A 17,251-nucleotide genomic window follows, 5' to 3' on the forward strand; every position below is an offset into this window, starting at 1 on the left:
GGGATTTCTATGTTTCTGTCTTGGCAGGGCGGTGACAAATGCTTCCCAAGCTAAAGTCCCTATGTCTACAGCTGGTCAGACAAGTCGAGGGGTGACCATGGTCAGTCCTTCCACGGCAGGAGGGCCTGCCCCGAAGCTCCAGGGCAATGGCATGGCCGGGAGTCCCGGTGTTGTCCCCACAGCAGTGGTGTCAGCAGCTCACATCCAGACCAGTCCTCAGGCGAAGGTCTTGTTGCACATGACTGGACAGATGACAGTCAACCAAGCCCGCAATGCTGTGAGGACAGGTAAGGCGGAAACCAGCCTGCAAAGCGTCGGCAAAAGGGCTTGCCTGCCTAGCGTTTCATCTTCTATGACAGATGTTGAGAAAAGCAGACGTACTATTATTAAAGTAACGAATAACAGGAAATAGAAGTAGGCACAGTCTCATCAGTGGCACATTATGTCTGTGGCACATATTGGCTAAGTCTGCCCTGCACATTAATTCAAGCCTGCTCTACAGATCGAAAGAAATTAGGCTGATCCTAAAAAGGTCAGTAGTGCTTGAAAATAGGACTTCTGTAGTCATGATCAGGTGAGCTCAAATCTCACTGCTGCCAGCTGTGTGTCCACTGAAAGCTGGTCTGCTCGCCGGTGGGCTTGCTGATATCCTATGAACTTAGTCACTAGTCTGTTTTAAACCCAGTGGGGTCTTAAATAGCTTTGCTTCTTTCTATGGCATTGAAACCTACCAAGGGCCTTGGGTAACAATGGAAGTAAACTGGTGACTTCTATCAGAAAAACCAAAAGAAAGAAAATGGTTAACAAGAAAAGGGAGAATCCTTTTTTAAAAAAGCAGTGGCGGCCAGTAGAGTTTGACACTGTAGCGTGCCATCCGGAACTGGCTCCGTGTCTCTTAACTCCAAGGAAAGACCTTCTCTGACTGAAGGGCCTCAGGGTTACAGCTAAGCTTCCAGGCACTCAACGGCTTCAAGGGCTGATCCGGAAGGAGAATGATGTCTAGCGATCCCACTAAGATCAAGTGCTTTTAAAACCACCATTATTTATTGTGATAAATGCAGTCATAACCTTTCATTGTGGTCTGGTGCAGTAAAATGACTCATATCTTGGTGAGTAGCATTTACTGGAAAGTTGAATCTTACCATGTTCCCTCCTGTCATCTACTAGTTGCGGCACACAACCAGGAACGGCCTACAGCAGCAGTGACGCCCATCCAGGTACAGAGCGCCGCTGGCCTGGGCCCTGCGCCAGGGGGCCTGCCCCATCATGCCTTGGCCACCTCACAACCTCCGCCTTCAATGGCAGGCCCAGCTGCCCACGCCGCTGCCGTCAGTCTGGGCCGAGCCAATGCCCCCCTGGCCTGTGCTGCAGCGGCGTCCCTGGCCTCCCCGGGTGTCGCCACCGCCTCTCTGGAGACCGAGCCCAGTGGCCGGACAATGACCATTCTCTCTGGACTTCCCACCTCGCCTGACAGCGGCGCTGTATCCGCTTGTGGGAGCAGTTCAACAGCCAAGCCAGACAAGGATAGCAAAGTAAGACCAACGACCTGTTTCTCTGCTTACGTGGTGCCCCATCATTTGTGCTGATGAAAGGACTCATTCAGCAATCCTTCAAAGGTTACCCTGTGCGAGTCACGGTGCCAGGTGCTGCATTCCTGTTTCTCTGCATTTAAACACCCACTAGCTGGCAGGCCCTGTGTTAGATGTTGGGGAGACCACACTGAATAGGACTGTCACGCCTCCTTCAACTGCATCTCCTGAAGGAATTTCCTTTCCAAAACCGTAGTTACTCACTCTCTCATTTTGCTGTCCTTAACTCTTCCTGTTCAGTCAGTTTTGCTTCTCGGTTAACCGTTGTGGGGGGTGGGGGGGAATGTTTAACATGCACAGAGGTTAAAACTGTTGATGAGAAGTGTTATTTGTGGATTTATTTTTTTTCTGCAGTGTATTTTATTATAATCAGCATGGATAGTTTTACTTTTGACTTGAAATATAGGGGGAAATTATTTTCTAAATCGATCTTTTAAAAATCTCTCCTTTGGGGCTGAATTTCAGAAAAAATATAAATGGAAAGCTGTGTTTGAAAGACTAACCTATTGTTGGGTTTGGAGACAGGTGGTTGGAGGCAAGGGAAATTGATGGTGATTAAATGTGAACAGGAAGAGAAGAGGTATAACAAAGTCTGGATGACTGTATTATAGTCATGGTTTTTTCTTCAGTATTTCATGCATTTCTCCTAAACAAACAACAAAAAGAGCCCTGTTCTGGGAAGCTCTAGGGTTATCATAAACTCTTAGCCACCTGGTAATGGGTGTCGCTCTCTTTAAATGGTTAGGTAAGCCTGTAAATAGAGGTTTATAAGGAAATAAACTTTACAGCCTACTAAAAAGTTAATATTTAATTGTTGGGTTAACATGAGCATTTTTGAAAAAAGATTGGTATCTGTTCAGCGTTTATAATTAACTACATTAAACTTGTACTCAAGCTGACATGTTCAACTATGTCAATATCTTTCAAAGAATAATTTTATGGTTTAGATTTTAAGGTTTTGGAACAACGTGTCTCAGGGCCCTTGTCACTGTTCAGCCCCTGCCCTTCCTGGAAAGAACTCCATTGACTCTTGGGGCTTGAAAGGGACCTGTGCTGGACAGAATAATGGCTCTCCAAACATGTCCATGTCCTACTCCCTGAAATTTGAGAATCTATTTCCTTACATAGCAAAAAGGGATTTCACAGGTGTGATTTTGAAGTGAGGGGATTATCCTGGATGATCTATAATCACAAAGATCTTCATGAAAGGGAGGCAGGAGGATCTGGACGAGAAAGATATGACTTCAGAAGCAGAGATCAGAGTGATTCAAGGAAGGAGCCACAAGCCAAGAAGTGCAAGCAGCATCTAGAATCTGGAAAAGACAAGGAAACAGATTCTTCCCTGGGGACTCCAGATGGAATGCAGCCCTGCCAACACCTTGATTTTAGGACCTGATTTTTCTCACAAAGTTTATGGTGATTTGTTACAGCAGTAACTAATATAGGACCTCAGGGGTTATCCTGTTGAGTATCCATCCTCGATAAATGGCCATGACCTTTATTTGTAAACCATATTGACCACGAGTGCCCTGGTGACCACCTCCGTGGTGTCCTAAGTATGCCATTTTCTTTGTTTTGAGGTGCTATGTAGAAAATGCTGATTTCCTTTCTATATGATGCCTTGAGGTATTTCAAGGTTATTTTCTTTCTTTTTTTTTTTTAAGGCTACACCCTTGAATTTTTTTTACTGTTGCTTATGTCACATAAGGAACAAATTTTCTCTTCCTAACTACTCTCTCATTTACTGTTGCAAGTCCACTAAAGAGACTTTTCCTGGTTGATATAAATTCAGTAATTCCATGATTGACATGACTGGAGTGTCATTTAGCCCACATCCCTCCATTCTGTCTACAAGGATATCATGGCAGAACTTATCAAATGCCCATTGAGATCTAAAAAGGTCAAGAGAAGGGCTAAATGTTTTTTGCATTCTCCTGTCCAAACAATTCCCCAGTGGCCCCATTATTTCACCTGTTAGTTATTGTTAGCAAGTGTCTCCTGGAGGAGTCTCTGAAGAGCAGAGTCTCATTTCCTTTCCTAAGTAAGCCTTTCATTAATACTGTAATATAATTTTCCAGACAGTCTTCCAAGTGCATTGTTGCCTTCTTTTTGAAAATTAGGACCACACATCCCTTCTTTAGCCTGTTTAGTTGACCTGATCCCAGGTTCACCAGGATGTGTCAAAGATCGTGGGTTTCATTTTGTCTGTTAATTTTCTTTGCATACTGGGGTGAATTCATCCTGTCGAGAACAGTCATTTGATCTCGAAATCCCAGTCTCTTCACCCATCTCTCTCTTATTGAGGCTTGTTCTTCCCTTCCAATCTGAATATTATCCTTCCCTTTCTTACACCATCTGAGAACCATCATCTGTGCCAAACAGCAGGTCTGTCTTTCTTGTTCTGGCTTCAAACATAACTTTAAAGCAGCATGCACATGCACACCTCCTTTTTCCTTTTGTTTTTTGGTCTTTAGCATTTTTGCAACTTTAAGCTCATGTGGATCATGATAATGTTCTTTCTTAAGGGGCACTTCTCTTGATCTTTTTGTAGGAGTCCTTTAAAAAATTTGAGCCCATTAGGCTGCTCCCCAGGGGACCACATCCGTTCTTTTAGATGCCTCTATATTTTCATCTGCTGGGATACATTTGCAATTGTATGGTTAGAATTTCATTCTGGAGAGCCCTCCCATTCCTCTTGAAGTATCTTTCCTTTTGAGTTTCAGGTCATGCATATATTTTCTTTGAACTTTTAAAGTCAGTTCTTTTAAACTTGAGCGTTCAAACCTAACTATATAGCCAATCTCTCTTTGAGTGCTTACTTCTAAGTTCTCAATATGTCTGCTTCACCAGCTGAACCTCTTCACCCCCCGGCCCCCACCTGGTCTTCACCGGTGAGCACAGTTAGATCCAGAGTTACCGTTGGCTCAACTTTCTGTGAGATTAAACTATTAGCAAGTCAAGGAAAAAGTGTATCAGACATTCCACTTTTGAGACTTCCAGCAAATCTCTAGGTATTTGACCGTTCCCTTGTTATCTCTATCTTCTTTCTTCATTTTATGATCAGCATCATTCATGTACTTAAACTTTCCAGGCAGTGTGGGATGTGTCCCGCAAATGCCAGCTTCTTGATTGCTCTCTTCTCTTTACACAAATGCTCTGCCGTGAGCTACCAGTGGTGTGCCAGAGACATGTAACTTCTGGACATGTACACAGGCCTTTTGCAGGTTCTCATCTAACTGGGCTCTTCCTTTTGAACAATACTTTATGTGGAAGTATCTATCTCACAAAGCCTCACAAAATTGAGGCTTTTTGTTTCTGCTTAAAATCTCTACCTAATGAAACCTGGTAACTGCATTCTGTGGTTTGGTAAATAGGCATCTGAAACTCTGAAATGTATTTCCAAACATCCCATCAGTTATGTCTTGGTTGAAATCTTGGGCCTTTCTGCCATTGTTGTTCTTTCTGTAAGATCCCTGAAGTCTCCGACAGTTATCGGTTTAACAGGTTTATCTGGACATTTTTCTGACTTCATATTCAGTTTAAAGTCTTCATTATTTGATCAGCTAGTCTCCAGGCAAACGTGTTTCCCAAACCTTATGAAATACTCATGTATGTGCGTGCGTGTGTGTGTGTGTGTGTGTGTGTGTGTGTGTGTATATATATATATATATATATATAGTTTTCTTAATGTAAAAAATTAGTTATATTTATTTAGAAGTTAGAGAAAATCGAAACATCCAAACAAGACCTAAATATTATCTAAAATTTCAAAGGAAATCATTAATATTATGGTGTATGTGTGCTTTTTTCCCCTCATATTCCAAAATATAATAAATATTATTTTGGTATAGTAAGCTTTCATCAGAAAATAAAATATTTTTCTTTAGCACGAATTATATAATTCACTGCTCAGATATTTTCTAAATTCTGTTAACACTTAAACTGAGGCATATTAAAAATTTTAAGAGTTTATTTGATCAAATATCTATTCAAATCAGGCAATGCCAAACCAGAAGTGATTAAGAGTGCTCTACCAACAGAAGCTGGGAGCCAGCCTTTTATAGAGAAGACAGGAAGCAAAGCAAGGACATTATTTGATCGGCTTATAGCTTGAGTAGTTGCCTTATTTGGAGAAGATTAGTTAGCTGTTTGTGTCTAGTTGTCCTTAGGTTTTGATTTCTTAACCTTGAGGCATTTTATGGGTTTAGGTTTTGCTTTGCTAACATAGGCTGCTGAGGCATTAGAACCACCTCCATCTAAGGGCCTTTAACTAAACCTTTCATGGTTTGATTAATTTAACAGTTTTAACCCTCCCATAAGAAAAAGAGAGGAAACCATCTCTGATTGCCCATTCTACCCCAGTGCTTTCATTTCCTAACCCTACCTTCAGAGTCTCTGAAGCTGCTTCCTAAGCGCTCTGACATTGTTATTCATTCCTCTACAAATCGGCAGGAGCCGGTGTTGGCTCTCATGCTCTGTGCCTGTCCTCCATACGTTCCTGGAAGCATTCCTACGAGTGGTCAACATTCAGTGCCTCAAACCACCCACCCCAAATTCCTAATGACTATTTCCTTTAAGAAGCCAACCACAGCTTTTCTTCAATCAATCCACTAATATTTAAGGACCTTTGCTATTATTCTTGGTTTTCTTAAGCAGAAGGTCCGTCTAGTTTTTAAATGCCCATTTTCTTCTATTCTGAACATTTGTCCTGAAGTCCCTAGTGATGGCTTTCTTTGCTCACATGGTTTTCCTTCTTCCCAGTTCTTGTTTTGCTCCGAAACCAAGGTGTTCTGTGGGCTTCGCCATTTCGTTTTCTTAAGGCGGAGCCCACCGTCCCTCTTACGTGGCTGGCGTCACTGTTCCTGCCCTGCAGACAGACAGCGGGGATCCAGACCTGGTCTGCTCAGTGCGGGCCTGCAGAGTTCAGCTCAGTGACCTTTGTGACCTTGGGTCAAGGTGTCTGCTCTTATCCTTCAACAGAGTAGATGTCGAATGATGTGTTTCTCCAGATGCTGCATCTGCTGAACTCACAGAAGGGAAGAGTGGGGCTTAGTTATATCTCGCTTCCACCCCTTACCAGCAGTATGATTTCAGGCAAGCCTAGAGTAATATCGATGCCTGTCTCATCAGGTGGGTGTGAGAGATAAATGTGAACATCCTTGGAAAAGCATTTAATAAGTTTCTTGAATCCAGTAGTGTTTAACCATCTTTAGGATTTCACATGCTTTTCCCTCCACACACTTCCTTAATAAAGCCTTTCCTAAGCCCTCCCAACCCCTGGTCATTCTCTCTCCCCTTCCCCGCCTTATTTTTCTGCAGAACACCTGTTTTACAGCCATGTTGGTGTCTCTGCTAGAAAACGTGCACCTTGTTGTCTTGCTCACGTATTCCCAGAGACTAGCATGTTGGTGGTTCCTATACGGCACTGAATAAATATTTGTTGAAAGAAGAAGCGATTATTGTTAGACAATCATATGAATTAAGCTTTTGAGATTCCTTATCTAGGAACAGCGAGTCAGATGATTGGGAGTCTGACTGTAGATTTTTGGTGACCAGGGGCCTGGAGCTACTGTCTCTGTACATCTGAGGGCAAGGAGACGTATAAAAAGGCAGACTCAGTGGGTAGAATGTGGTTAATTGTAAGTTGCTCAAATGAAATTTATTTTTGTTTGGGGAAGGAGCTCTGACTGGATATTTCCGATATTGTACTCATCCTGTGCAATATGACTGATAGAAAGTCATTAAATTGATGTTCAGAAATTACATATGTAAAAATTACTTTTTCTGGTTATCTGGTGATTATTTTCTGACCCAAATAGTTATTATTATTTTTTTTTAAATCTGAGATGCAGTTTTAAATCATAAGATCTTCTCAAGCGAAAATCGTGACTATAAAAACATTATTTCATTTAGGAATAATTTCTTGGGAAACCCACAGGAGAATAACTATCAAGGTTTATGTAAGAAGATATGCTCCCTTTTTTTATGCATGCTAACCTTACATTTGAAAAATTGGTTTGCTGAAGTGTAATCTTTATTAATTCGTCTATAGTTTTCATTTCTGCTGTTGGATTTTGGGGAAAAAAACAGAGGTGCACTTAGATGATAAATGTCTGAGTTTGCAAAATTATCTCTCTCAAGTGGCACATTGTTCTGCTAATGTAGAAGACATCAGACTATATTAAAAGCATAGCTCCTTGGAACTAGGGCAGCCTCTTTTCTGTTTCACACCCCCAGCCCCTACCCCCGACTCCCTGCGACAACACCTAATCCTCTGCCTTCTGCTCTGTGGGTAGTCAGCATCGGCTGATGATGATAACACATCCCATAGAAGTCATTAAAGCAATCTGTATTTAATGTGTTTAATCATTTTAGATGAACCAAGCCATCTTTCTTCTTAATCACTTTAGAGGGTGTTCCCTGAGTGCTATTCCGTTAACTGATATTTTTTCTGAGCGCCCAGACTGAGCTTTTAAGAAACATCTTTAGCTCTGGCTTGCTGAGATTGTAATTTATCAATGGATTTGCTGTTCTCAGTAGATCTGTGGGGGTCCAGGGATTAGAGTGTGCTTTCTTACGTCGTGGCAGGCATAGCTGGAAGCTGTGGCTAACTCCTGCTTTAGATGTGTAAGCTATTGGACTCGACTCTTTCTGAGCTCATTTTTTTGCCCTCCAGACCTCAGGCCCCCGTGGAAAAATGTGGCAGCGGCTTTGGCGGGTGTTTCCTCAGGCCACTTCATTGGCCATTGTGTAAAGGATTTGGGAAATCCAAAACACCCTGTCTTACTTCTTTAGCCCTGGGGTGAGCGGAATATGTTCCCTTCCTCCCACCTGTGTCAATCTCTGTCATCCTTGACCTCTCCGCTCTGGAGGTGCAGGGCTCCGCCCTAGGCATTGGGAGTGAGACAGTCAAGTGTGAGGCACAGGCACTGCCCTCAGTCAAGCAGGTAGTCCAACTGGAGAGTGTCGTGTATTGAAACGCAGACAGTAACCTCTTGGGAAATGTGAAGTTAAATAAATGTAGTAAAAGCTAGTAAGGCGAGTTGAGGGGAAGCCTAAAAGACAAATGCAAAAGAATCTTGCTCAGACCTGGGTGGGGAGGAGAGGGGTGCGCTATCCTTCACTGGGACTGGCTCTACTCGTCTGCAGCCTGAGCCGAGCACGTACAGAAATGACTGCCCTTCCCACTGTGGGGCCCCTCCCTCTGTTTCTAACCCAGGAGATGGGCCTGTGGTGCAGTCTCCCCAGATGCTCTTTCATCCTCTGATAAATGATTACTTCTGTCTCTTCCGTTTTTCCTGCCATTTTGTCTCTAATGGAACTGTGTTGTTGTGGAGTGAGACTTTTTCCCCAAGGGATTTTTACTGAGTATGAACTAACTCATATTCCCTTGAAAAATTCCTTAGTGTTATCTCTCCTCGTGGGCCCTTCATAGTTCTATTCGTGGACCTTAATAATCCTCATTGGCCTGTAGAGTTTTCTGAAGAGTTGTTTCTCCATGACATGTTTTATTGTCAAGCCATGTTTCCATTCAGAGGACTTTATCATGTAGTTGACATTTTAGTAAAACAATTTAAAATGATGATTGTTATCTGTGTTTGGTCATCAGAAAGAACATGGACACTTAGGGTTTGGGAATGAAGGAGAGCTAGCTCGAGATCTGGTTTTCCTAGAAGAGCAAAGAAAGAAAATGTTGAAACAGACAAAGATGCAAGAGATGGTTTCCGTGGCATGATGTTGCTGGGAAAAATTCTTATTTGTACATTTGCTTCCAAAAAGAGACATAAAAATGGTTTTGATTATGCTGAAGCTTTCTTTAAATTTTTGTAGACTTGTTTTTTGGCTTTCTAAACAAGGAGGTACTTGCACAATAGAAATGGTTTGACTTCTATTATTTTGGGCTTGTTGAATTTCATAAAGGTGACATGCGAGAAGTGGTTTAGTCCTTAATTCTGATCACTACCTATAAATACAAGAACTCACAGCTGTGGATGGGAAGTAAAATGCTATTAGATTTATGTTGAATTCAGCACACAAGATCTAAAGATAGGATAGGCACAATTTCAGGAAATTATATCCGTAATCTGAGATTTCCATTTTGTCCTAAAATGTCTACTTCTGCCTTCATCCAGTCTGGGATGTGAATTGGTGATTTTTTTGTTGTTTAATATTTTTTATCTTACTCTACCTCAGTTAGAAGATAGTGGTGAACAATGAATGGAATGTCCCAAATAAGCAAAAACCATGCAGGCAGAAAGGGAGACGAAAGAGAAGCAAAAGGTCGGGTTAACAACCACACAGAGATTGGTCGGCAGATCATGGATAACCAGATATCCACTGCAATAATTTTAAAAGATCAAATCAAAAACTGAAACTGTAGCACCTATGTAGATTGCAAGACCAACTGTAAGGTCAGTCTCCAACTAATACACTTTTTTTTTTTTTTTCCTAGAAAGAGAAAAAGGGGTTGTTGAAGTTGCTTTCTGGAGCCTCCACAAAACGTAGGACCCGGGTGTCGCCTCCCGCCTCCCCCACCCTGGAAGTGGAGCTGGGTGGCAGTGAGTTGCCTCTGCAGGGAGCAGTGGGTCCTGAGCTGCCGCTAGGGGGCGCCCACAGCAGGGCCGGCTCCTGCCCCGCGGATGGGGACGGCCCCACCGCCGTGGCTGCAGGGGTGGCTCTGGCCCAGGATCCTCTTCATCGAAAGACTAGCTCGCTGGACTCCGCGGCTCCCATTGCTCCACCTCCTCGGCAGCCCTGCTCCTCCCTGGGCTCTGTCATGAATGAGTCTAGGCCCGTTGTTTGTGAAAGGTGAGTTCACTGGTTTTCCAAGAGAAAACTAGGACACGTGTGGCAAGTTTTACGTTGGAATATTCTGACATTGAAGATGTTTCTCTACAACCTCCTCAGTTTCTTTTTAACTGAATTTGCAATAACGATCATGCGCTGGCTTTCTTTTACCACGTGCGGTAACATACTCTAGTCTCTGCTTTTCCCTCCTGCATTTCCTACATGGAGTAGGCCTCCAACCACTCCAGAATCATATGCAGCTGAAGTTGGTCACTCCCTGGAAACTTGGTCACATCTTCTCCTTCTTCTTGCTTCCCTTCCATTGCCAGCAGTCGCTCCCTTATTGCCTCCTCTGCCTTTTTCACTAGTACCTCCTACTTGTAAAGCAACTGGAGAATTCTACCAACTGAGAGGATTCTGTCTTTATTCTGCCTGAGTCAGAAGAGTGCTGCTGGCTTCTCAGAGACCTCTGTCCCCTCCTGACCCAGTGACTTGGTTCGGTTACACTCAAAACAATGAGCCCTGTTTGAGTGATTCGGGCCTTGAATAATGATTACAAATGTGAGCGGTCCTGTTTGATACCGTCATTGGGGCTCTAGGAGTGCTTTGGGGAAGAAAATACTTTTACTAAGACAAATACCTGCTAGGATTCTGTGAATTAAAAATGAAGCACTGTTCGTTCCCCAGGAGAACTTCATTAAGTGCACCAACGCTTCGACTGTTGTCACATAATGCATAAACATATAAACATTTGTTTCAAAAAGTGTTGTATGTTTTATGGTTTCTATAAGCTTTATTCCCTCTGTTACCTGCATTTCATAAAGAAAGCAAATCTCTAATATGTGGAGGTGTCACCTTTTAGGTAGCATTTTCTATGTTACTGATTTGAAATCTTCCTATATAAGGTGTCATCCTTTAAAATGACTTAATTCACCTTAACTCAATATTTCAGATGAATATCTGTACCTTCCAAAACCTGAGGCCTTCATTCATTTAATTTTGGGGGCATACTTTTTTTTAACCTAGAAATAAACCGGAAAAGAACACACTTGAAATAACCTATGTGCATTAAGTACTAAGTACACAATTCATTACATACTTTTATAGTGAGGTGAAATAATTTTCTGTAGCTCTAATCCATACAAAACCAGTTTTGAAATGAAACATTGCCCTAAAAAATGTTTCCCCGCAAATAAAATCATTCTTTCGTCTACTGTGCTCTTTGTAAAGCTTTGAAATTTTGTCCTGAATTCACGTACTTCTTTGTGCTGAGAGTCACCCTTTTTCCCTGCAGTACTGCTCTGCTTTCCAGGGATAGAGCCTTCTGTCCCTGGAGTTAGTCCAATGACTTGTTTACTTTTTTCTGGTAACAAAGGCTCCTCCTCTCCCCACCCGCAGGTATTGGCTGCAGTTTTTCCTTCGTGCCCTGAGTCTCTCTCCTCTTTTCCCTGTCATTTGTGGTGTCTGTGTCACTGTTGTGAGTGCTCGTTCACTTTGCCCAGACTCTCCCTAGGCACTGGCCTGGGCACTGCTGCCTCCCGCCCCCACAACGCGTTCCTTTTCAGCTGCCAGATGTCCTCAGTCTCTGTGGCTTCTGCATTCCAGCCCCTTCCTCTTAGAGGAGCTCATTTGTAACAGCAGGCTTCTGCTGTTCAGTGCTTCTGAAAAGGAGGACAGACAGGTGATGGCGGTTCAGGGAGCACGGGATGCCTGTCAGACAGGGAACATGGAGACTTTAATGGTGGGACAGATGGCATGGGCACTCTGAAATTCTCTGGCAGGTTTTTCCTATAACCACTTCCATTTTTTTACAAGTGAGAAAGGGGTCTTTGCAGAAGATATCTGCCCAAGTTTGTATTTTTATAATCCACGTGTTCAGTGGACTATTCAGTGTAATAGCCAGCCTGACCAAGTTTTCACAGACCCTTTTGCCTTCGGACAGTGATGGTGATAGTATTTATGTAACTGGGATACTTAGGTCTGCCTGGCTTTAAAAACAATAGGAAAAAAATGTGTGGCAACAAGTAATATAGGCAAACATCCTTCATCCACTGGGAATGAATGTTTTTAATTACTAGAAAGCTATCAAGTATATCATTTAGGGATTACCTGTTTTGATATATCAAAAATTTCAACACAATACAAAGTAATTAATGCTAAAAATGAAGTAATGGCTAAGTTTCACATCAGTATGACTCAGAAAGCATTTCAGGATCTTAGATTCCTTGATTCACAATCTAAATATCAACACCTCCTGCCCTGGGGTTCTTTTGGTAGAATATTTACTGATAGAATTTGCTAAAACTATTTTTCGGTGTATAGTATTGGTACAGTATGAGATAGGATTCATCTACAGATTATAATGAGAACAAGCATAAAATTCCTTCTCAAACCGTGACCCTGCTCCATAAATCTCAAGTAAAAGAATGTGACTAGAACAGCCAGTGCTGTCAGTGGAAAGAGGCTTTCCTATGATACAAAGACTTAAGCAACCTCACGATAAGGAAGGAACCTTGAGGTATGTTGACAGGTCTTGGTGTCAGCTGAGACAATTCTCTGAGGAGCAAAAGGATTCTTTTGTGTTTGTTGGAGAGACTGAAGAAAACAAACAAGAAATCACACTATATCCTGGAGGCAGAAAATGTATAATTGATGACAGCAGTAAAAAAATAGAATAAATATTTTAGGCTCTATTTTAGAGGGATTGAGAGGGAAAAATCAGGAAATTGCAAACAGACAGCAGAAATAACATATTTCAGAAGGGATGGAAAATAAACGAAAGCATGTATGATGGGTTTTTTTATCTTCCACTGAAAAATGTATACAGATAAAAGGCTTAAGGACACACAGAACGTCATCTCTATCTGTATATTTTTAAATTTAGGAATTAAACTGATAACCACATACCTATACACCCATCTCGTAAATTAGGAAAGGACCTATGACCTTTGATCAGGGATTAAGCTAGAACACTTAGACACATACGAATTGGATAGAGATAGATTTACAGAAAGGCCGTCGGCTTAACCAGCATGATTAATGTGAGCCAGTGACAATGAACCCACTGAGTGAGGCAATGGACATAATTTACTTGGACTTCAGGCAAGCTGCAAAGCAAGCTAGTGTGGTTTTGCCAGTGAAATACTTAATTGGGTGTCAGATGGTTGTCACAACTGGCAGAAAGCAGTACATCGTCAGCCACCCAGACCGGGGTGATGAGCAGAGGACCACAGTGCCACAGGGGGCCCAGTTGGGGCCATACTAGGGGGGATTCTAAACAAAAATGTATGAACACAAGAGAGGCCAGAAAAATAAAGGAGATAGACAATGGATACCAATCAAAGAATCCAAGTGCCCATTTAAACGGAAGCCAGAACGCCATAGCCCACACCAGGAAGATGGGCCCCGGGATGTTAGTGTAGCTCCCTTGTAGAGCAAACCTCTGTGTCTCAAATTCCACCCTAATAACTAGCACCAAAAACTGAGTTAGGGTCCAAACGCCACCAAGAGGCAGAGGCCCATTCAAGGCCTAGTCTGTGAGCCACACTGTATACGCCACACTGCCCCTGCAAGTGTTCTCTTCAAAGGGACCGAGAGGTACTTTCCACCATCCAAGTTACCACCCAGCTTTGGATGTTTTTCTTTTTTCTTTCTCTCTAATCTTTCCATTATTTGTATTCACTCACTGATTCATTATTTTATTTTTAAAACTGTGGTAAAATATATACATACATATATAAAACTAGAACATTTTTTCATGTGTAAATTCAGTGTCTTTTACATTCACACTGTTGTATAACCATCACCACTGTCCATTTCGAGAATTTTCTCATGATCTCACCCTGAAACTCTGTACCCATTAAACAATAACTCCCCCTTCTCTCCTCCCCCCAGCCCCACACAGCCCCTGACAATCACCATTCTGCTTTTTGTCTCTATGAGCTGGACTGTTCTGCGTGTATACATAAAATTGTGTGATATTATCGTTTTGCGTGTGGCTTATTTCACTTAGCATAATTTTTCAAGGTTCATTCCTGTTGTAATACTTGTCAGAATTTCATTCTTTTGTTAGCTTGGTACATTTTTGAAAACAGTTTTACTATACAATCAGGCCTTTTCTTGTCATCCCGTATGCTTATTCCGAATTATCATGTGTGCCATGCTAAATGGTATGGGCATATAAATGAATTACTATCATTTCACCCCTCAGTCAGCTTACAGTCTAGTAGAATAAATGAGACAGGGAGGCAGATGACGGTAATACAGTGTAGACTGGGCTGAATGCCATAAAAAACAGTCATGAGGCCCCTGGGAGCTGGTCAAGCATGAAATTCCTTCCAGCCTTGGTGCCAGCGAAGATTTCCCAGGGGAGAACTGGAGCAAGGCTTTGAGAGGCTGATGGGGTGTGGATGGGCAGAGAGGTCATTCAAGGGAGTTCCCGGTGGAAGGAACCGCATGAACCAAGGTACGGAGTGGGGGAAGTGAAGGTCATCTTTGGGGGACACATTTAGGTGTACAGGATTGTTTGGTCCATTCATGGAGATGATAGTAACCAGAGCTATGAAGGGAGACTGAGGCCAGGTCATTGAGGGCTTTCCTTCCCAGGCTGAGGATGAACCTTACAGGCGTTGAGGAACTGGTAACGATTTTTGAGCAGTAGCGAGCTAGCTACCAATACAGTCGCCAATTACAGAGATTAATGTCAGTTCTGTGTAGAATGGAATGGGGACAGGAAGAGATTTGAGGCAGGGGGTTTATTGGAACAGGTAGATTGTCTCCCTCGGTGGAATGTAATGACAATGATGCTGAAGAGGAATGGATGGGGTGCAGATTCCGTGGATGCATCCGCTGGTCCCTTGGAGGTCATGGAGAGGAGGCTTTGACTCCTGAGGTTCAGAACTTCCCCAAAGCCCCATTCAGATAAAGACACGCGTAATCCGAGTGAGGCCCAGGGTGGAGCAGCAGATGGGAAGGCCCCACAGCTGCGCCTGGCATCTGTTTGTTGGTCTGTAAGGATTCTACTTGGCAAAGCCTTCCCATGACTGAGATGGCTGGTTAGTTGTGCCCAGTATTTGGTGTGAAGAGTCCGTATCTGAACTACCTCCCAAGGCTCAAGGCCGGGACCGAAGCTGGCAGATTTCTGAGGAGAGGCTGTTACTGCTGCACCTGGTAGTCTTCTTACAATCCGGCCTGTGTCACAGTTTCCATTATGCACATGGTTTCTCATTCCACCGCCACTCCCCCCCCAGAGATTTATAACTTAGCGATGAAAATGTGCTCCCACTGGGAACTTAGCAGGAAGATTATGTTCTTAGCCCAGCAGCAGTTGTAGTTCAAAAAGAAAAAGAAAAAATTTGACAAAATTGGTTTAGTGCATTTTATAAAGTGCAGATATTAATCTAGTTCACTTCAAATGTTCCAAGAACTATTTTTGTTCCATTTTACCTTTAAGGCATCTCACAGAGAACTGGTGGGGAACAGATTTCATCAGAGATACACTCTGAATGTGATTTTGAGTCACTTGTACACTTTTTCCCCAGAATTATAAAGCTTTGCTCAAATTTTAACTTTTCCCCAAGTGGCAACTTTTACGTTGCGTTTTACATGGATTTATTGTAGCATGTTGGCAACAGACTTGAGAAATCTCGTCTAGATCCCTTCCTTCGGAAAAGTCCAAGACGAAATTATTTGTTGCTGTTATAGATGTCAGAGAAGGGATTCCAAAACTTGAATATTGCCATCCTAAAGTCTGTCAAGTCTCTGCAGGGTGTAGTCTGGGTGTTTCCTACTGACTGGCCCATTCGTCACCTGTTAAAGCCTTTGCCTAAGCCAGGTGATCATAATGGGTGCTAGCATTTGGGGGTGTGAACCATTTGACAGACACCTTACAAAGAGCATCACGCTTACAATTTCACTACCTTACTCACTACAATCCCATTCTACAGAAGAGGAAACTGAAACCAAGAGAGCTTAGACAATTGGCCCAAAGTACCCTTTTAAGACTGTGTCAACCCCCCAGACCAGGGCTTGCCCCATAATGCCAGGCCTCCGCCTTTCTTCCATGTTTGATTGAACCCTGAGCCGTGTTGTCTATAAATCTTCATGTGTGAATGAACTAAACCCTTCTTAGAAATGATAAGCCAGCCCCCACGCTGTGCTTTTGCTTCAGATCTTGGAGGATAATTTTGTATGCATATTTTTTGTATGCAATTTTGTATGGATAATTTCCAAAGTACCTCTGGAATTGTTTGAGAAACCACTTGACCTTTGCAGAGATGCCTTGTTTTTTTTGTTGTTGTTGTTTTGTTTTTTTTTTGCAGAGTAGTAGCCTGGGACTCTTGCTATGGTTCTTCTTAATGAGAGTGGATTCTGGGTTTTATGGGATGGAGATTGTGAAGCTAGCAATCTTCTGAAAGGATTAGGCTCTAATGGGTTTCACGAGTTTGGGAGTAGTTCTATTGAATTTGTTCTGATTATTGTTTTTTAAGCCAGAGCATTCTTTACTTATAGTCAAAAGTGGGTCCTGTGAGGCTATACACTTACTTTCTGACTTTGAGAACTAAATGAAAGTAGAAACTCAAAATACCTTTATGACTGAATACTGCAAGCATCAGAGAAAGATGTATATTCACATCTTTTAGTTATCTTTGCTTTGTAACAAATTACCCCCCCCCTCAAATTGAGTGACTTAAAACAATAAACATATGTTATCTCACAGCTTCTGTGTGTTGGGAAATTGGGAGCAGCTTATCTGGGTGGTTTTGGCTTAGGAAGTTTCTTGAGGTTGCATTCCATATGTTAGTCTGAGCTGCAGTCATCTGAGGGCTTGACGGGCTGGAAGACTTTCCTTCCAAGGTGGCTCACTCACGTCACCG

The 17,251-nt window shown here is 42.5% G+C and overlaps 1 protein-coding gene across 2 annotated transcripts in view; it reads left to right on the forward strand.

The window, feature by feature from the left end:
- Positions 1-17,251, forward strand: part of SH3RF1 (SH3 domain containing ring finger 1) — a 176,323-nt gene that overhangs the window by 155,373 nt on the left and 3,699 nt on the right. For both annotated transcript variants that reach the window (XM_081075473.1, XM_081075472.1), the window contains exons 9-11: positions 28-287; positions 1,168-1,532; positions 10,042-10,397. In XM_081075473.1, coding sequence (XP_080931599.1) covers positions 28-287; positions 1,168-1,532; positions 10,042-10,397 — 981 coding nt within the window. The remainder of the gene's footprint in view (positions 1-27; positions 288-1,167; positions 1,533-10,041; positions 10,398-17,251) is intronic.

Source organism: Rhinolophus hipposideros, assembly GCF_964194185.1.
Source record: "Rhinolophus hipposideros genome assembly, chromosome: 16".
NCBI lineage: Eukaryota > Metazoa > Chordata > Mammalia > Chiroptera > Rhinolophidae > Rhinolophus > Rhinolophus hipposideros.